The sequence below is a fragment of the Corella eumyota genome, chromosome 5 (genome assembly GCF_963082875.1).
Source record: "Corella eumyota chromosome 5, kaCorEumy4.1, whole genome shotgun sequence".
Classification (NCBI taxonomy): Eukaryota; Metazoa; Chordata; class Ascidiacea; order Phlebobranchia; family Corellidae; genus Corella; species Corella eumyota.
Genome location: NC_137494.1, coordinates 4690801 through 4711139, shown reverse-complemented (window position 1 = coordinate 4711139; position 20339 = coordinate 4690801). Strand labels below are relative to the sequence as shown.

Genomic DNA, 20339 nt, shown 5'->3' with positions numbered 1-20339 from the left:
TTAAAAGCTTTATGATTTATTAATTTAAAAACAAAAAATATTTAACGTGAAACAAATAAAATATAATACAACAAATTAACTTGCCACAAATCATTAAAACATTTAATTAAAACATGTTTTTTGCATAGTTTTTTTTACATAAATACATCTTATATATACTAAAAATTATAAAGAAGAATTTAAAAATGTTTAATTAAACTAAGAACTGTATTATAAGGTATTTTAAAAATGACCTCTATAGTCCCCTTAATGTATTATAAGGTATTTTAACAATGACCTCTATAGTCCCCTTAATGTATTATAAGGTATTTTAACAATGACCTCTATAGTCCCCTTAATGTATTATAAGGTATTTTAACAATGACCTCTATAGTCCCCTTAATGTATTATAAGGTATTTTAACAATGACTTATATACTCACATTTCTAATGCTACCTTCAACACATATTCAGAAAAAGATAATTTAAATTTATTGTTCACTGAAAGCTTCATAGACAGCATTTAACCAAATAGCAACTGCTGTAGCCCCTGGATCTGGCTGGGTAAGGAGAGAAGACTCGACGTAACTCGCTCTTCCAGCCTTGGCTTTCATAGTAACTGTTCCCTCGGCAGCCAAATTAGCACATCTTGCAATTTCTTTTAAAAGTTCATTGGAATTCATTTTCAGTGAGTATTTTAGTATAGTTTGTGTAGCTGCCAAAGGGTCTAACATAGTCCTGTCCCCTGCTTCTGCCCCTCCATACTTACTTATTGCTGAATTACCAGCATCTAGACATTTTAACCACGACTCGGCAGTGTTGGATTTTGCATGATGTGATGCAGCAGTGAAAAATAAACTGTATAGACCGCCCGATGCCCCTCCCATAGTGTTTTCGGCACATCTTGCAACTTGCAAAAGTATATCAGCCATACTATAGTTCCCCCATGTATCAATTTTTGACAAAATTTCCGTTGTGCCGCGTTTTAAAGTAGAACCACAATCCCCATCTCCAGCTGATGTATCCAATTCATTTAAGTGTGCTTCTTGTTTAATAAGAGCTTGGCATGCTTTTCTAATGATAGCTAACAACATCTTACTTGATTGTTTATTAGCATCATCTAGCTTATTGACCGAAGCTGCTAAATTTTCATCATCTTTTACAACAATTTGAGGGTTATTTACCCTTCGAAATCCAGTGGAAACTGATTTAGAAACTCTTGGCCATGCAGCAGCATTTGTTTCGGCATCCAATGCTTGGATAATAACATCGTTTAGTTCCATAATATTCAGATTAAGACCAGACATGTCGAGTGATGTCATCAAATGACCATTATAAAATCGTTCCACCTTAACTCCTCTTTCTTCCAACAACAAAATTAGTTTTCGAGCAAGAATGTGAACTTCTAATTCCGATAATCCACCAAGGTTGTTGATAATAACAGAGACTTTTATATCTTTCTTAAGCAAGAAACCACTTGCATTTTTAGGGTTAGTCATGTGATCTAACATAGCTTCAACAGTTTTATCGGCTGACAGAATAGTCATCCTTTTGACTCCTGCTTCCCCATGTGCACCCAGACCAAGCTCCATCTGAGAACTATCCAGTTCAAATGAACTACCGCTTCCAGGTATAGAACAACCTGTTAAACTTACTCCTATAGTCCCCATGTTTTTTGCAGCTTCAGATGAGATCGCAATAATTTCCTCCAGACTTTTTCCTTGTTCTGCTAATGCACCGGCAATTTTTATAATGTTAACAATCCCTACTAACCCTCGTCTTCCAGCAGTTTTATCATTACTTTCCAAAGCACAATCTTCGCCCACCACGGTCATATCGACTTTAATTCCCAATGCTTTTGCTCTTTCCAAAGCTATACCAAAGTTGAGACGATCTCCGGTGTAATTTGCAACAATAACAAGTGTACCAGCAGAAGATTTGACCGCTTTTATAGCAGCTAGAATATGATTAGGAGGCGGTGATGCGAAGACAGAGCCAGCAACTGCAGCAGTAAGCATCCCCTGCCCTACAAAACCCCCAGCAAATGGTTCGTGCCCCGAACCTCCTCCACAAATTGTTGTAACCCGATTTGATTTACAAAATTCATCCACATCTTCTCGGATGATAACTCGATGACCTTCAAGGAGTCGGAGACTGGGATTTTGGAGCACAATTCCTTCCAACATCTCGTCAACACAATTCTCAACACTATTTATTAATAAACGATTTGTCCGTGACATTTTGATAAATAATTGAACCAATTTACAAAATTTAAAATAATAAATTACATGCCTTCAATAAAATACAAGAGTAGTTTAATTAGTAGGTACGCTGTGTATGTAGTATGTTTTTCAAATTTAGCAGTCTGACAGTCCTAAAATTTGATTAAACAAAGCTTTAATCAATGCAAAAAACAAGTTGGCAAATCTTTAATTTGGTGAAATACATGAAACCATGAGGATAACAAATTTAAAAATCCTCCAGAACGGGTAAAAGTCCCATTAAATGCATCTTAAAAATGCTGACATTGTGCAACGCTTTATGATCTTTGCATTGTATAAATTTGTTTACCTTTCTGGATCACTGGTCACGTTTTATTGCACCAGCAGTTTCCAAAAAAATTTATCATTTTACCTTTACACACTTTAACGTTTTTATAAGAAAAACTGTTTATTTATAGACCGTATATTTTATTTTATTATTTTAATTTTGTTAAAAAAAAACAATTAATTAATATTGTTCAAAAAATATATTAAACGTTTTGGCAACATTGCTCCTAAATCCGATGTCAGGGTAACAATCAACGCTTCCTGTATTAAGCAAAACGCGCCAAAATTATTGCATTTTATGCAATAATTGGAAATATTGTAAAGCAAAAATAATATGTAAGTATATGTTATAGTAATTTAAATAAATTGATTTAATATTCTTTAATATTTTAAAAACCTATTTAGTTAGGCCCATTAATAAATTGTTAATATGTTAATATAATAAAAAAAAATAAAATAATAATATCTTAGATTTTTACCTTTTTAAATGGCAAAATGGAAATTCTTGAGAGCGAGACAACTTTTGGTTTGAACTTTATTTCTCCAACAAATTCTCTGATCATACCACCTATCAACAACAAAATTGATAACAGCTATTTTCAACCACACCCTCATGGTATATTTTATGATGAAAAGGCATTACAAACAAAACAGGCCCAAGCAAGGCAAGACACTTCTCATACCAGAAAATCAATTCTTAAATGGTTTGAAACATGGCAAACTTGGCAGCACAAAATACTTCTAGCAGGACTTGCAAATAGATTTTCAAAATCTCAACTTCGTAGTTTATCTATTGCTGTTGAATCTGTTTTTCACAGAGACTTTCTTGCAAATTTATCTGAAAAATATCCAATGAAACGTGTAAGAGCTTCTATAAAAGAAGTTACACCTGTTATAACAAAACTTCAAGAAAAAGAACCAACAATCTTACAACCCTTAAAATCAGCTTTTTTATCCCATTCTCCTATTCATGATAAAGAACAAAAAGACTTCAGTCTCTTGGAAAGAAGAAGAATGCTTAACAAAAGCATTGAATTTAGTCAGAGTGGTGGTAGCTCAAGAAATCTCTCGCCCATTGATGAAATCGAGAAATCACCAACAGAAAAATTACCTCAAGTTGTTCAAAGTATTATGAACCCATTGCATGCATCGTTAATGAACGAAAAAATTCGAGGAAGTCCAACGAGCTCGTCTCAATCCATTGCTCCAAGTTTGTCCCCAATCGAGGAAGCAACATCACCCTTAAAGTCACCCAGATCTCCACAAAGTAACCCTCCAAGCAGAGGCACACCTAATAAAAAAGAAAAAAAGAAACGACCAGATTATAGAAGAAAACGGGGAAGCAAAAAAGAAAAGTAGAATTTCGTTTTAAAATTTTGTATTTACAATTTTGAATATCTTGTATAAAATATATTTATTCATAAATTTTGTAATTTAGTTAATATACCTCTTTACCTTAAGTTGTATTGTAGCTTGGTGAGGCCAGATTCCAAGGCATCTATATGGGAGATGGGGCCAGCTGATAAGTCAAGTGGGGATATCGAAACTAGAAGTGGTCTAACTTCATTGCAACTTAACACTGAAGATTTCTTCTCAACCAAGGCTTTAAACAAGGGGCAATATATTTCCACCAAAAGTAAAGTTGGAAATGATTTCGTTAAGAAGTAAGAATATTTTTAATAAAGGTTTATTGTGTTATTGGACTTAATTTGTGTGATCTTTATTATAAATTCTTGAGCAGAATAATTCCTGAAAGAAATACAGTTCCTATACCTACACTTCCACAACTTTATAAACCTGCCAAACTGTGGTCAACCTCTAATAAAGTTGAAGCAAACAGAGTAAGATTAAAAGAGCAATTTCGAGAACAACTCAAACAAATTTGGGAGGTAAGAAATGTAATAACATATGAAATATTATTTGGATTAGATATTACAACCCAATTAAACGGAATGTAGTTAAGGTTAATTTTAAATATAGCTTATAAAATTACTAAGTGTGTTTTTTTTAAGTGGATTACTCCTTGGGAGGAATTCCAAAGAGTTAGACTCCTTCTTGAACTACTGGCCTTAGCTGAAACTACTACGGTTAAATACATGGCTGATATCATTAAGAATAAACTTACTGAAAGTAAGTTTTAAGTTCAAGTAGAAACTTTTTCCTATAAGGTCTTCAAATATGCTAAACAGCTTAAAATAAATAAAATAATTACAGGCCTTCCTTTTTTTAAAACTTGACATTGCTTACAATACTTGCAAATTATTTTTAGCCTCTTCTGCTGAAACTACAGTCGATGTTCTGTCAGAGAAATATTGGTTAAATGTTTTTAAAAACTTGCCTGCTGAAGATTTGCTGAATATAAGTTTAGTTAGTAAAAAGTGGTACTGCATAGCACAAACTGAGTCGATTTGGATTTACAAGTGTGAAGAATTGGGTAAAATGATAAAATATAAAAATGAACTGACCCTTACTTAACTCTATGTATTCTTAAAAATATATACCACTGAATTAATTAACACTTACACAAAAACAACTTTTTTTTTCCTAAATATATTTACATATTCAGGAGAGCAATTTGAGGTCCCAAATATCATCAATATAATTGAAATGAATGCTTGCGACAATGAGACTTTAGATTGGAAGCAAGCATACTTTGAGGTTAGAAGACGTTTGATGACTAATGCTTCAAAGATAGCTTCAATACTGCATCCAGCTCATCAATATACTGGTAATAACTTGCTCTTTATTTCTTCTTTACTTAATAAAAAACTGTAGTATAATATTTAAATTTCTATGAAAAACGTCAACATTTCTAAACTTCTTAAAATTTATTTAGACGGAACTGAAAGCATGGATGAAGAAAATCTAGACTCCATTGCTGCGAAATACAAAGATTATATTCCTTTTTGGAAGTTGAAATCTTTTAAACCTGCTAATAAACCAGGTGAAAATAATATTCAGTGCAAATTTTAACATAAAAAATCCTTACTAGTATTTTCTGCTAATAACAAAAAGCTGTACTGAAAAACCAAAATATATTTGTTAATATTTATAGTGCCTCGCTCTCAAAAGAAAATACTTGGAGACTCAAAATATAACAAAGGTAACTTTACTTAGTTTTTTTTTAATATTTCTTACTTAAAGTTTAACTTTAAATATTTTTTCATTTTTCTAACTATCAGATACTTTTGATAATGATGATAATAATAAAATTACTCCTGATGAAATAAAAGATCCTCTCATATTAGAGAATAGGGTAAATGAAACCCAAGAAAGTAAGGGGCCAGGGGGTTTCCTACAAATGTGGAAAAATATAACTGAAGGTTTAAAAATGTAGTTTGTTAGTGGGATTTGATTCCTTGTTAATATTTTTCGCAGAATGACAAATGACACTAACATCTTGCAAGAGGAAAGTTCTGCCCTATCTTAGTTTTATACTAACCTTACTAATATGTTATACACTAACTCACATACCAAAATTTCCTTTCTAAATGTAGCTTGTTGAATGTTAAAACCTAAGCAATACCTTTGATTTAAACTTAACTAACATTACCTTAGCCATAGTCAACATACAAATGTATAAATTTTATGTAAAAATGTTGTGGGATTTGTAGTAGTCTTTACTGAACTTTGTAGCTTATAATTATCTCTTTTACTAATTTAATGCGCTTATATTCCAGATTGATTCTGTTTAAAACTATAACTAGTTTATCCCCTTTTTCTTAAATACTAATTTTTTCAGAGTTAAAAGACACTGACACGGGATCGGAGGCGAATCGCAGCGATCGATGTTATGATGTTGATATTATGTATCAGATGTTTTCTGATGATGAAATGAATATTTTTCAAGAAGAGGGAGTTCCAATCTCAGTTGATTATATAACTAAAGCCCCCACTAGTGGCTCAGGGGGGTAAGATTTTTATGTCACTATTTTTTACTTTTAAATTTGAAAAAAAATGCTTTGTCTTGTATATACTTGCTATGATTTTATATAATAATTTTTCTAAATTACCTTTTTTATTTCTTAGATTCTGGCTTGTTGATAGCAATGTGTTGCCCCTCAGTAAAGTTCAAATCCTAGAGGTAAAATTTATATATTTATTTATTTTGTAAACCCTAATTAAAAAAATATTGTTAATATTATAAGATCATGAAGATCATAACCAAAAGCAACATATAAAATATTGTAATAAAAATTGGACAAAGTTTTAACTATCATCAAGTAACTTAATTTTTATATTTTTCTAAAATTTATGCTTGTTGTTTAACATTTAAAGGGTCATCGAGGACCAGTAATGACAATAATGTGCCATGGAAAAAGAATATTTAGTGGTGGGATGGATAGGAAAATTAGGGTGTGGTCAACCAAAGGAGAAACTTTCTCCAAAATGGAGGACTGTTTAAAAGGTTCAGTACTATTTTGTACATTAAAGACTTTTTTTTACTATTAAAGATTACTGTTAATTTTATTCCATAAATGCTCTATTATAATTTGCTTGTTCAAGTAGGGTAATTTTTTCACTATTTTTTTTCAGTAAATTTAGTAAAAAAATTTACAGGTAGTGTTCTTTCAATGGCGGTAGGTTCGGACGAAAAATGTCGAACTTTATTCGTAGCATCTTGGGATACAACTGTATCCGTGTTTGATTGTCCTATGGAGAAGCGCATAAAAACGATGAATGGTCATACTGATACTGTATCAGGAATCGCCGTGGATAATAATTACATGTAATATCATACAATAAAATAACTGTTTTTAACAGTGTGGTGTAGTGGTTAGAACACTTGGCTTCACTACATGAGGTCCTAGGTTTGAATCCCAGTGCTTTCATGCTGTAGCACCCTTGAGTAAGGCGCTTCAAACGGTATAAACTTCTCCTGAGCCAACACTTAATCAGCAGCGTGTACTAAACGGGTATTATTAATCTATAATATTGTCAAGGGCAACTCTAGACTGGGTAACTAATGTTTTTCTATGACATGTTAGGGTTGTAAAGTCAACCTTTCCAAATCGAAAATAAATAAATATAAAAAAAACTAATGAAATATTTTTTAAATTTTTAGTGTTTCGTGTTCATACGATGGTACATGTAGAGTATGGAGTATTAAGAGCGGGTTGTGTCAACGTGTTATTAAACATCATGTCGGTGCTATTCAGTGTTTATCATATCAGGATAAACTTATCATTACCGGAGGAACGGACAAGTAAGAATATTTTTTATTTTTATCTAAAATAAATATACGAAAATTCATAAAAATTTTTGGTGACGTAGCCCTATTAGGATTGGGATAAGAATCTAAGTGCTTTTTATACAATTTTGTTAGTTTATAAAGATAAAATTATCTGATTGTATTTAGGTTAATAACCTTGTCCGATCCTGACAATGGCAAATTACTAAAAAAATTAGAAGGACATAAAAGCGCTGTTAATGCAATAGAGGTAAACAATTATAACTATTTCAAAATGTGGGTGTCTACAAGCAAACCTTTCAATAAAAATACTTAATATTTAAATTTGTGTTAAAAAATGATTTTTAGCGACAACGAAGTCTTATAGTGAGCGGGGATTTTGACGGCACGGTAATATTCTGGTCGCTAGATGGGGATGGTAAGCCTATGGAGTCGGTTAAAGCGCACTCGAAACAAATCAACGATATTTCGTTTTACGGGGGGAGATTTTATACAGCCTCAAGGTGGGTTAACTTTTTTAAGATTAAAATTTTAAGATTGGATTTTAATTGAGCCTGCTTGTGGCATATGGTTTTACTGTATATCTTTTTTCGTTATAGCGACAAACTGGTCAAAGAGTGGGAATTAATGACGATGACGTGTATGAGGGTTATGCAAGGTCATACTGACGAGGTCACTGGGGTTCAGGTTAGTTTTTTGTACATTAGTATTAATTCCTAATTTAAGGCCCTGTGTTCTACTTTAATTCCATATTACAATTTTTAATTTTTTTTTCAAATAATACCACTCTTTTTTTTAGTACACAAGAAAATTTTTGGTTACCTGCAGCAAGGATAAAACCATCAGACTTTGGTGGTGGGGGAAGGAAAACGACGCCATCTTAACCTCGGAATAAATCTCCTGTTGCGAAAAAATTTTTTTTGTATTAAGTAATTTTGTAATATGTACTTCTCATGGTGTTAATTTAGAACAAAATTAATTATGTGTTAAGTTTATTTTAGCTAAAATGCCTATACTTATTATTGCACTTCTTCATTTTTCTTTTTTTAAGTGTTATTTTCTTGTGTTAAAATTAAATGTGTTAAAATGTAATGTATAAAAAAAATTGTGTTAAAATTTAATGTATAGAAAAAAATTGCTTTTTTTAGTTGAAAAAATATTTTAATGCACTTTTTATTGCTTCGCTGTCTATATTTTATGTTAAACGGGCACTTTAAATTTTACCTATTTAAAACCATTTAAAAGTGTTATTACTTAAGAGTAAAAAATTTTAATAAAAAAAATTGCAAAATAAAAACGTGTTAAACATTGCACTTAAAATGTGTCGTTTTCGTGGAGAATTTGAAAATATGTTTTATGACCATTTAAAAAATTCTATAATTTCTTTAAATCTAGACATAAAGTACTTAATGTCTAAAATGGTAAATTGCGTTAAAAAAATAGACTTTTAACTTCTGCCTAATTTAAATATTTTGTGTCTTTAATGTAAACGTGAAATGCATATGGTGTAAATCCATTATTTAAAAAGGAAAATTTTCCATAACAATTTCTGCACTTGTCTGAAAAACACATTTTAATTACGTGAATTTTTTACTTAATTTTCGCCAATTTATTAAACTCAAATCACCGCCAAAAATTGCGCCATTTTTAGCATTCCTTATTTAGCAAAATTTTGGAAATTAATTTTAAGGAACTCGCGTGAGAAGCAAAAGTTGAGACGAGTTTTACGAGCAAGTAGGAGCCGTTTGTGACTTCGCGTGCGGTACGTTTTATCAGACAAATTAGTTGGTGTTTACATAAAAATTAAATGGATTGATTCTGTTCAAATCCAAGGCGACCTGTCAATCAAATTTTATTGTGCATTTTTTCCACGAAATAAGACTTCTGTCGCGAGTGAGAAAAATTAGGGGTCATGTGATCTACTAAAAAAAAATTTTTCACAAATTTTGATTTTTGATTAATTGAATATAAAAATTTCGTTTGTTAAAATTAATAAGATTTTATTTAATTATTTTGCACTAGAAACCAATTTTTTTTTATTTTTAACGTGTGCAAAAGTTATTTCATTAACGAATATAAAATATTTTTCTAATCCAGAAATGTAAAATTTTGGACCTCCTTCATCGAGCTCTAATTTTAAATTTATGAAATCATAAAAACATCAAAGCGCGGGGCTTAGGGTTCGAACCCACGGACAAACACTTAGCATAAACATTTATTTTGTTCCTAATCCCTAAATCTTAGCCAAAAAGTCGGGTAGTAAGAGCTAGTGTGACTCTGTAGAATTAGTCATGGGCACAAGAAAAATTAAACCTAATTTTCTATGTCAAATAATTCACTTATAAATTAATCTAAAATTAAATGGTTGGTAAAGTTAAGAGATTTATAACTTTTTTTTACAAAATGATTAGTTTTTTATTCGAAATTTTACAAAAAATCTAACCAAAAAAAATTAAATATATTAAATTGAATAAAAGGCGCACAAAATCTTGTCAATCACTCACGTCTACCCGCCTATGACTAATTAAATGTGACGTCACAATATTCGATTCACCTCCACTTGGACCACGTGGGTAGAAGGTCGCGTGACAAGAAATGTTCGCGTGGTAGAATGGGAAATCGTAAATTCTGTTATTCCCGAAAATCAGCGAATTTTTTCCTTATAATCAAATCCTCGACAAAGAAAAATTATTTTTCCGACAAGTATTATGGTGACGTCACTGACTATGTGGGAATACGTTAATAGTTTTGCTCGCACGGTTGTCGCATTTTTGCATTTTTATTGCCCATATTTTAAAAATTTTACAAATATTTTTTTCTGGTTAGCCCCAGTAAAACCTGTAAAGTGGTCAATTACGTATCAATATATTTTAATAACTAAAATAGTGCTGCCTATTTGAGATAATTTTTCATAATATTTACCCAATAATATTGTACTATGTATATTTATACCAAAACGAAACGTAATGAAGCTTATAAAACCTAAATCTCATGTTGTGTACTGATAGGATGGGCAACTCAAATACATATTAGTGACATTTATATTCTTGGCAAGGATGATTTTTATGTTTGGACAGGTGGAAAAATTTAAAAATAGTACAAAAAAAAACTTAACCTTTTAAATATACTTGGAAATAAACGGTATAATTTTTTCATAAAAATAGTGTAAGCCCTTTTAATTCGTTATGTAAAAGCTTATAAACAACATGCTATGTAAATATATCCGAACTAGACCATAAAGCCTTATGTTTATGTCTCTCATTTAGGTTTCCATATGGTCAAAATGCACAATTTAACAAAAAATCGGGTATATAAAAAATGTTTTATGAATAAAAAAATTAAAATGTTACAATTTTTCAGTCGGCAGATGGGGTAAAACACCGCATGAGTTACGCGTATACTATCGCGTTATTAGCGCTCGTTCAAACGTGTCCTCGTTAGTATAGTGGTGAGTATCCCCGCCTGTCACGCGGGAGACCGGGGTTCGATTCCCCGACGGGGAGAATTTTTTTTATTTGTTTTTTAATTAAAATTATTACAATATTAAGGTTTAAACAAAATTAATAATAATACCACACAAGTAATATAAAAATAAGCCGAATAACTATTTTAATAAAACATGGGCTACTCTTACTTTAACTTTAAAAGCATTACGAGCCGCAATTATTTTATAAGAATCTATATAACAACAGGATTATCCTATTTATACGTAATTAAGGCAACTCTTTACCACTTTTTTGATCCTTATCCAAGCATAATGGTGCCTTCGTTCTGATGTGGTTATTAATCTTTGTAGGTTTACGTTCATTATATTGTCAAAGGTGGTCAATTGCATAGGAGAAAGTTGCCGGGTTTTCTGAAAAAGTTAAAACTTATTTACATAACTCCAGTATTAAAATATAAATTTAAAGTTTGTTAAAGTAAATGGTGTGCTATGCATAATGAAATACCTAATTATTTTTTAATTAGACATATTTTAAGGATTTTACATTAAAGATAAAATGTCAGTAGTCTATTCGTATTGCTAAGGATTTAAGCTTTCAGTCATTAAAATTCTGGGTCAACTTAGCAAGGAGTTTTGCCATTTAGTGCTTGTAAAAGTTGTAGTAGGCTACAATTGTCATGCGGTTACTTTTACTTTTGTTTCAAAAGCCACAGCTTAACTTCTTAGAGCCCAAATCTAGTTCAATAGTCGAATTTTATTTCTAATTATAGAAAGTGCGAAAAACGCGAATAAGTGCGGTTTGAAGTATTTTTTAAGGAGTTTTGCGCACTGTGTAAGGGTGCTCATGAAAGAAAACTACAAAACGGCACACGACTATAATGGTGAGTTAGCATTTTGCACATAATTAACCACAAATACAATTCGGCATTGCTGTTTAGTTTTTAATAAAAAGCAAGTCACTTTAAATTTTATTATTATTCAATTTTAGCCGTGTTCAAGTAATAACTAGCTGTAGATTAAGGTATTCAAAGTTAGATTTTGCTATTTTTCTAAAATTTTATTGTTTAAAAAAACTTTACGTGAGTGTTTGATTATTTTTTTGTTATGCGCGTATTATAAGTTAAGTAAATGTAATAAAACTATTAGCCATTGAAAGTGGAACAAAGTTTTGCTTTATGTGTCTTAAGATTATTGTGGTTAGCGACTTTTACGGCGTTTAAACAACTGCCAAGTGTTAAGTCAACATGTGTTTTCGGTAACAGCGTGCCCGGTTTAGAAATATAAACATCGTTTTTTGTTGTATGCCGAAAAGCTGTAATCGCAGAACCTAAAACACCTTAAAGTACTTGTAAAAAATCACAGCTACAGTGCCAGGACGACACGTTTAAAATGCTTTACAGGCTTAGCGTTTGATGTCAGGCGAAAGAAGTAATGTAAATTGCTTTTAAAAACATCGTGGTATATCATATCAATAAGCCGGATATAAATGGCACAATAGTTTCTGACTCAGCTTCTTGTACCTATATGGAATGTAAGGAACAGTGGCAAAAATTGGTGATTTATAATTTTGAAGTTTATGTAGGTTGACGTAAGCTTTGGCAAAGTTCAAAAATTTTCGTTGCGTTGGTATATTTGTATAAGTCAGAAGATTAACGACGTTTTGTGTAAGTATAAATGAAATCACCTTATTACATAAATCCTTGTTAAATTTCCTTCATCTATTTTGCATACCGTTAATCTTGTTTATTGTTTGCTTGATTTTCGGTGCCGTCGCAAGGCCTGTTTGTTTTTTGATTATCTCTAGCAATGGCGGTCAACGCTGCTAACGCAAACACTGTGGTTTTAAATTAAGTTTTTCTTCGATAAAGTAATCCTGATAACGTTATCTGGCAAGGTCCAAGGTGTAAGGTAAAAAACAGGTTATGTTTGTATAAATTGACCAAATGTCAAACAGTGTTAGTCACACAGACAAGAACAATGTTAAACAGCTGCTTACAACAAGTATTATTCAGCCTCTTATTCAGTACTTGCTGCAGTTTAAACTATAAACCTGCAAAGGATATGTTGCAAATTAAAAAACACGTACAGTCGAACGACAGCCCGTTTGACTTAGTACAAATTCGAAACGCTATAAAGACAAGTAGAAACAGTATCAAAAATAATGAGAATTATCAGAAAATTAGTTCTAACGAAGAGAAAAACTTCTTGGAAGAAACGTTGGCAAAGAAACAAGTGCCCAGCCTAATGTCTGAAATGTATTTGCAAATGCAACATTTTGAATCGACCTCATCAGCCCAATGTGGACAACCCGGTACCCCAGGTCACGTCGTTCGGAGCCTACAGAATAAGGGTAGGTCAAGTAAATGTTAATGTGTAGATAATAGTCTGGTTGAATGTCAACTAAATGAATACTAACAGTACTCAAGCGCCCAATATCATGTTGTTTGATTTAAATTTGGGGGCGTAACTAAAGATTTTTAAACTTTCTTAACCCAATTGTGGTTAAGTAGTCATCTGCGTTCAAAGATTACAGAATTTCAAAAAGAAAAAACCTTTTAGCACCTTAGGGCTTCAAAGTCAAGTTTTGAAACCTCTAATCCTGTTAAAGGTGGCGAGAGGTCTTCTAAGGTTTCTATTATAGCCTTGTAATGCAAGTACCCTTAGTTTGTAGCTAGTCAAGTGGGAGGTATACATTAAGGGATTTGAACTGTTCGTACTTAAATAAAAACACGAGTTTAATTGATATTTTTTGTGTTTAGGCGGAATTTTGTATCAAGATGATAACACAGTTGTGACCGAGTTGCGGTTTTCTCTTCGTGGCGTGTTTTTGGAGCACGAAAAAATCAAATCTTCCATGATTTACATACCACCACCTTCCGATATAAATCAAAATAAGTGGATTTCAAATCGTGCTGGAACAGTATACCAATACAAAATTTACGTAATTCCAAATAAAAAGTGGGGCCACTTTGTACATAGACTAAAACAGAATTCAGCTAGTGCTCTAATAAATAAAAATCGTTCAAGCAAACTACACGAAAAGAATATTTCAGATTTGGTTGATCACTTTGGTAGTTTGATCAGCAAAAGAAATGTGACAATCAATCACGGTCAAACAAGTGACATACAGACCGACTCTCTTCAGGTACAAACTTTAGTATTAAAGTGGCACAAAGAGTTTTCCAAACGCCAAGTTCAAGCAGATGTAACTTCTCGCGCAGTACTAATTATCACGGAAACAACAAGTTCGAGTTTTGAAAGACAAATGATGACCGCAAACAAGGAAAAGTGTGTTGTTAGCGAAACACCAAAGCTTGTGATAGTGTCCGTCGACCAGACGCAATGTCCAGACAGTGGGGATGAACACAACGAGTTAGTTCGAGAGAAACGTGATTTATCCTCAAAGAATAAAAATATCAAGGACTCTAAGGCTAAAAAATCAACAGATAATTCTTATTTACCTAAACAACGTGTCAGAAAAAGCACGATCTGTCAACGTTATCCATTGTGGATCGATTTTAAAGATGTCGGATGGTCAGACTGGGTTATCGCCCCCGCTCGATTTCAAGTCTACAGGTGCGCGGGCGACTGCCCCTTCCCACTTGGTGGTGCACTCAACGGGACCAACCACGCAATGCTGATGACGATGATGAACTCTGTTGACCCCGGGAAATCCCCCATGCCGTGTTGTGTCCCGACAAGGTTGAAACCGGTGTCGTTGTTGTATTTGGATAACTCGGATAATGTAGTGTTAAGGCAATATGAAGATATGGTTATTGAAGCATGTGGATGCAGATGAGTTGTAAAGTTCGAAAAAGAAATAATTTTAATTTAATTTTTTTATTTTGTTGGTATTGTCTAAAAATTACTCTATTTTATTAAAATAAAAAAGTGAAAAATTATTCGGTTCGTTTTTTAGGGATGTGGGTATGTCTAGGAGGGGTCAAAAAAAGTTAAACAGTCTGGTAAAAATTACCTCTGGAAATTTTTTGTGATATCATTAATGTCATTGCGAGGTCGTTTTTAAAATCACGGAAAATATAAAAATTTATAACATCAATTATGATGCCTCATTTAACGCTATAACGAGTTTATGTAACCATAAACAAAGAATTTCATAGTTTGTTGTTGTTAATACCACCGCTATTTGTAACAGACGTGCACGAAATAAAATAGTTATGAATTTTGATTTGCGCAATCATGTCTATTTCGTGGGTATAATATATTAAAGAATGCCACATAAGCTATTCTTGGTTGGTCAAGTGGCAAAAAGTGTGCTCTTTATGCGAGGCGTTGTACCATCAGTTAGGCTATTTATTATTTATTGTTTCCTCAGTAAGTTTTGCGAGCAACAGGTGGGATTGCATTTCACTTTTACACCTGCGTTCTGAATATTTTCGACGTCATGGACTTAAACCGAAAAGTATCCAGTTTTACAACAAATAGATCCAATTTTAAATATAAGTCATTTGCAATCCTGTGGGATCCTAGGATAGCGAAAGGTCACGTCCCGGCGTGTTTTTAGGTTAAATTTCAGACCACACATAGCCGAAAATTGTCGCTTTAAATCCATTAAAACAGAACATCGTAATATAAGAATTCCGACAGTCACGTTCGAAACCTCTTAAATCGAAATTAAAATATATTTTTTAGACCTTATTGCGTGATAGCGATCCCCCTAAACTGGCTTATATATACTTTGGAGATATTCCAACGGGTTTTTGAGATAACTAGCAGATTAAATTACCTTGTACTTCAACTTGCAATAACCTAAACGTAACCCTGTGTGGTAAGCGATAATATGTTGTGTCATTTCTTAAAATAAACTCAGCAGTGTAATTGTAAAATTTAAGCAATTAGCGACAATTTGCGCAATTTTATCTAATACGCCTATCCATATATATTATCAGCTTGATATAAATTACAATTGGATATGAAAGTGTTTTAAAATTCAATTTAGTTGGCTTTGATTAATGTAAATTTAATTAAGTGCTAAAAAGGTGTCGTCTTTTCGTCCCAATCTTGTTCAAGATCGCTATTTTAGAACAAGATACATAAGGGGTCGAGTTACCCCTTTTAACACGACTTTGGGTTTTTATTAGAGACGCGTCAGATTAGTTGTAAAACAAGTGTAAATTTACCCTGATTAAGGGCATAAAAATGTATCCTTTTCCGGCCGCGTTAGGTGGTAACTTCAACTGGCACTTGACAATTAGTTAAAGTATTGGATCGCCAAGAACATCAAACTACTGGGTTAAATTTCACGTGGTGCCGAGTATCTTACATATTAACACTTGGAATTTCATGCAATCAAAAACAATTTAGTCTTTTTTTTTACAAACTAAAAGTTTGACGAATGTAACTATGAGGTTATATACTAAAAACCATGCCTTATCATAAAAATAGGCAAACAATATTAGTAAGATGTTGTTGTTTAGAAGTAATGTTAAAATGTAAAAGTTAAAATTTCGTTTTGAAATGTAAACTTGGAATCGTTTTTTGCAATTTTGCGTTGGCGTAAAATCAATCGTAACCTACATACAAACATAATTGTCGCATGTGACCTTGCGATAAGAGGTTGAATTCCCTTATTCCGCTCCGTTTTGTTGTGGTGCCCACAACACGGTATTAGTTTCATATCTGCGGTTTTAACTAACTAATCTAACACCAAACTGTATGCATAGCAATTGTTTTTCGGCGTTGACACGTAAACTTAGGTTTCTGTTTGTTTCTTAAAAATAGGAAAAAGTCTATTTGTTGGGGTCAGTAAACTGATATTTGAAGATTAGTAAATGAGGTATATAAAAGTACTCGACAAACTTTCGTGGACCTTAACCACAGCTTTAAAAATGTCACCGGCAAAAACAAATACTACAAAAACGAGGTGAAATGTGAAACGTATTTCATTTCACACATATAACAAAAAATTGAAGAGTACAATTATATTTTCATGCTGGTAAATATATTTTTTTTATAAAAAATGTCTGCTTTATGCGTGAAGTTTTCAAGCTCAATATTTACCAGAATTTTTACGAAAATTGCACCATTTTGATGTTTATTTGGATGTCGAAACTTTTATTGCTAATATTGTAAAAAATGCAATTATATTTTAATAAGGCCAACGTAATATAGGGCAAATAAATTTACACCGGTACGTAGAAACATTTTCCATCTAGGCATGATTTATACAGTTTATACAACGTCTAGCCAACTTGGTATACGTTAAAACCACGCAGGTATAACGTACATAAACTTTATGGGTAACAAATATATACTAAAAACTTCCCACAATAGATTTTAAAACTTTAAGACCTATAAACGTATATAGAAATATACACCTTCGTAGCTATAACAGTTTAATACAAATAGCAAGTTGCAATCGTATTATTTTGCGACCACTAATTATTTATATTATTAAAAATCGATTCAATGATTTATAGCTACGCAATATAAGGCATGGATGTATATTTTTAACGGTAATATTTATCTAATTGGCGCCAAGGGTTAGGGCGTTCACATTAAAAATCAAAGAAAAGCGGCAACTTCTTTGTTGACTGTGGGGTTGTTAATTTTGAGTTTGATGCAAATTGTGGCCACGTGATCTATAAATATTATTATTTTGGCCCTAAATTTTAATCTGTTTTTTAATTAAATTGACGTTTGCTGGAAATGCTTGCGGTACTTAACCAATATTTATAATCATTGTATTGCTAATAGTGACTAACGCTAAAATTCAAATTATTTAAATTAAATCCTAAAAAATACACGTTTTTAACATTATATATTTTACCTAATTCTAGTCAATAAAACGTATTAACTACATTTATGTATCCGCATGGTGGAATAGAGAGCTGACTGCGAATTGTGTATGTTTACCGATTCATGCCTTCAATAAACTTATTATTACACCCATTAAGGTTTAATAAGCTCGACTTCGCTTTACTCTTGCAAACTAATGGATATAATTACTGTTTGATAGCACTTGAAATTGTCAATCGGTTTTCAACTCGATATGGACAAATCATGTACAATACTTTAAAGCCTAATGGCACGCCTTCTATTTGATATTCGTTGGGATGGTGTTTGCCCAGCTGGGCTTAGCAATGTAAGTTATAGAAAAGCAAAGACATTTTAATGTGTTGTTTGCGTATCATCACCCAGCACAGGCATTAAAGCGACGTTAAAACACCCCTATATTTAATATGAGGCAGAGGGTCAACATTTTAAGTGGGTGTTAGTTGCGCAAAACATGGCCCGATCTATCAGACGATTATAAAGCGAAATTGGAGTTATGAATTTAGTTTTTTACGACAGGACTTTTCGCTCTACTGAAGCACCTTTAACGTTAAGATGACTTGGCTGTAAATGGAAACTAAAACCAATAGAAAAAGGTAAAGAACTGTATAAAAGCAAAACAAAAATTGGGGACAATTTAGAAAAATAATTTCAACCCTCAAAAGATAGAAATTAAAATTGAAGAAATTATTTAAAAATGAAGAAATCAAAATTTAGAATGGCTCCGTCTAAAATCCGAAATTTAAAATCTCGGATTATATCGATTCGGTTATAGTAAGGTATATCGAATAGGGCAAACAGTTTGATTATATACGCCAAAAATTACGCACGGGTTTAAAAAAACATCGGCACAGATGCCTCTTTAAACAGTCGTCAGTACGCGCTAGTTGTTCTCGAGTACGGAGACCAAGATAAGACCGGCAATTTTCGATCGCCGAACGCGGGAATTCAGAGGAGAATTTAGGGCGGAATTTTACGAGTAAATGTGGCTAATAATTTATTAGAACTATTTAATGTACTTCGACTTTGGACAGACCACAGGTATTAGTTATTTCCAGGGTTTTATTATTTTAATGCAGTTTAAAGTAAGGACAAAAATGTTATCTATTAGATTTAAGTTATTTCGTATTAGTTTTTAATTAAAAGTGTAATGCTGTGTGTTCAGTTATTGTTCAAATAAAGATTAGTCATCATTTGTTTAATATGAGAACAAGTATCACAAAAACTGCTAAAATATTAACAAAAAACAGCTTAAAATTAAAAGTGTTACGTAATAGGTTCGCTAGGTTGGAATATTAATGTGTTATATTGCCAATATCAGCGATAAGAAAACCTACACAACTGAGTAAGGCTCGACTAATTAAACAAAAAGTTGAGATGATGAGCTAATACTGTAACGTGTAATATGTGTGTTCACTGTTTTCAGTTTGCTCAATATTTCGACTGGCTTGCTCAATATAGTTGTTAAAGGTCGGTAGTAAATGGCCGTTTTAAAGTTTGTTTGCTAAATTAATGGCGGTCAACAAGATTTAAAAGTTGTTTTCAAAGCGCCACAGATTTTCGTATAAGCACAGTAAGTCATAAATTTTCGAGCCAGCGTAACCTAAAACAGGATCAGAGGTTTTTGAAAAGGAGAAATAAGTACAAAAATATCATCTTATTATGCGATTAGCAGCTGTACGTTATTGAGGATAAATATTTACCGTTACGCATGGCTCGGTAAAATGCAATTTTTGAGCTTTGATGTGCGTAACCTGGAACGAAAACTATGTAATGCACCTGGGCTACTATAAGGTACTTGTATGTATTGAACAAATGTTTTTGTACAAGGTATTTGCTGTTTTTGAGTAAATAACTGCGCCATTGACCGCTCCACGTTAGGAATTACGTAAAAGTTTTCTTGCCGTCCCGAGATCCTTTGTTTCGTTTTTATAATATCGTTTTAATTGTGACGAGGCCCCCAATCCATTATCCGCGCACAGAAAACGAAGGAGCGAAAGGTGGTGGATCGGCGCCATTTCGACCCTTTTTTCTGGTCGGCGCCGGGATGTCGGGCCCGAGGTATAGTCTGGGGTCGAGCGAATAAAACAGGAACACTCAATGGATATTGAGTCATTGTTTTTGTTTTTGATTTCTTTTATACTGAAAAAAATCGCACGCGTTTAAGCAAGTGTGTGGATTTAAATGGTCGTAGCGTACATATACTTATACCATACTCAGCTATACTCGAACGCTATCACAACGCGCCTGCTAAAGTAGTGCGGGAGGAATATTACGATGACAGATCGCTTGTACATGTCAGTTATTTACAAACAATGTTAGAGCAAGGCCCACATCAAATTGCATTACGAATCTACAGACATCTCGATGCTAGATAGGCA

The 20339-nt window shown here is 32.6% G+C and overlaps 3 protein-coding genes and 1 non-coding gene across 4 annotated transcripts; 3 read left to right on the top strand and 1 right to left on the bottom strand.

The window, feature by feature from the left end:
* Window positions 1-189: 189 nt before the first annotated feature.
* LOC145752379 (triokinase/FMN cyclase-like) lies at window positions 190-2218 on the bottom strand. Its single transcript, XM_082568656.1, has one exon. The coding sequence runs from the start codon at window positions 2216-2218 to the stop codon at window positions 470-472; it is 1749 nt and encodes a 582-aa protein (XP_082424782.1). The 3' UTR covers window positions 190-469.
* A 564-nt stretch (window positions 2219-2782) lies between these two features.
* Window positions 2783-8922, top strand: LOC145752401 (uncharacterized). The gene is made up of 19 exons (XM_082568680.1): window positions 2783-2863; window positions 2999-3882; window positions 4000-4191; window positions 4269-4416; window positions 4540-4657; window positions 4797-4961; window positions 5094-5255; window positions 5364-5471; window positions 5583-5630; window positions 5710-5850; window positions 6270-6438; window positions 6557-6611; window positions 6806-6935; window positions 7088-7256; window positions 7593-7733; window positions 7887-7968; window positions 8067-8221; window positions 8318-8405; window positions 8518-8922. The coding sequence occupies exons 2-19, from the start codon at window positions 3023-3025 to the stop codon at window positions 8611-8613; spliced, it is 3027 nt and encodes a 1008-aa protein (XP_082424806.1). The 5' UTR covers window positions 2783-2863; window positions 2999-3022; the 3' UTR covers window positions 8614-8922.
* A 2227-nt stretch (window positions 8923-11149) lies between these two features.
* Window positions 11150-11221, top strand: Trnad-guc (transfer RNA aspartic acid (anticodon GUC)). Its single transcript has one exon. It is a non-coding gene; the product is annotated as a tRNA-Asp (tRNA).
* A 2003-nt stretch (window positions 11222-13224) lies between these two features.
* On the top strand, window positions 13225-14962 carry LOC145753315 (uncharacterized). Its single transcript, XM_082569725.1, has 2 exons — window positions 13225-13513; window positions 13923-14962. Exons 1-2 carry the CDS (start codon window positions 13225-13227, stop codon window positions 14960-14962), a joined length of 1329 nt encoding a protein of 442 aa, XP_082425851.1.
* The last annotated feature ends 5377 nt before the right edge of the window (window positions 14963-20339 follow it).

What these genes read in the sequence shown, in the direction of transcription:
- LOC145753315 (XM_082569725.1), top strand. Translation starts at nt 13,225, where the DNA reads ATGTTGCAAATTAAAAAACACGTACAGTCGAACGACAGCCCGTTTGAC. An exon ending in TCGGAGCCTACAGAATAAGG is followed by an intron (nt 13,514 to 13,922) that starts GTAGGTCAAGTA and finishes TTTTGTGTTTAG; the next exon opens with GCGGAATTTTGTATCAAGAT.
- LOC145752401 (XM_082568680.1), top strand. Translation starts at nt 3,023, where the DNA reads ATGGAAATTCTTGAGAGCGAGACAACTTTTGGTTTGAACTTTATTTCT. An exon ending in TAAGAATAAACTTACTGAAA is followed by an intron (nt 4,658 to 4,796) that starts GTAAGTTTTAAG and finishes AATTATTTTTAG; the next exon opens with CCTCTTCTGCTGAAACTACA. An exon ending in ACGAGGTCACTGGGGTTCAG is followed by an intron (nt 8,406 to 8,517) that starts GTTAGTTTTTTG and finishes TCTTTTTTTTAG; the next exon opens with TACACAAGAAAATTTTTGGT.
- LOC145752379 (XM_082568656.1), bottom strand. Translation starts at nt 2,218, where the DNA reads ATGTCACGGACAAATCGTTTATTAATAAATAGTGTTGAGAATTGTGTT.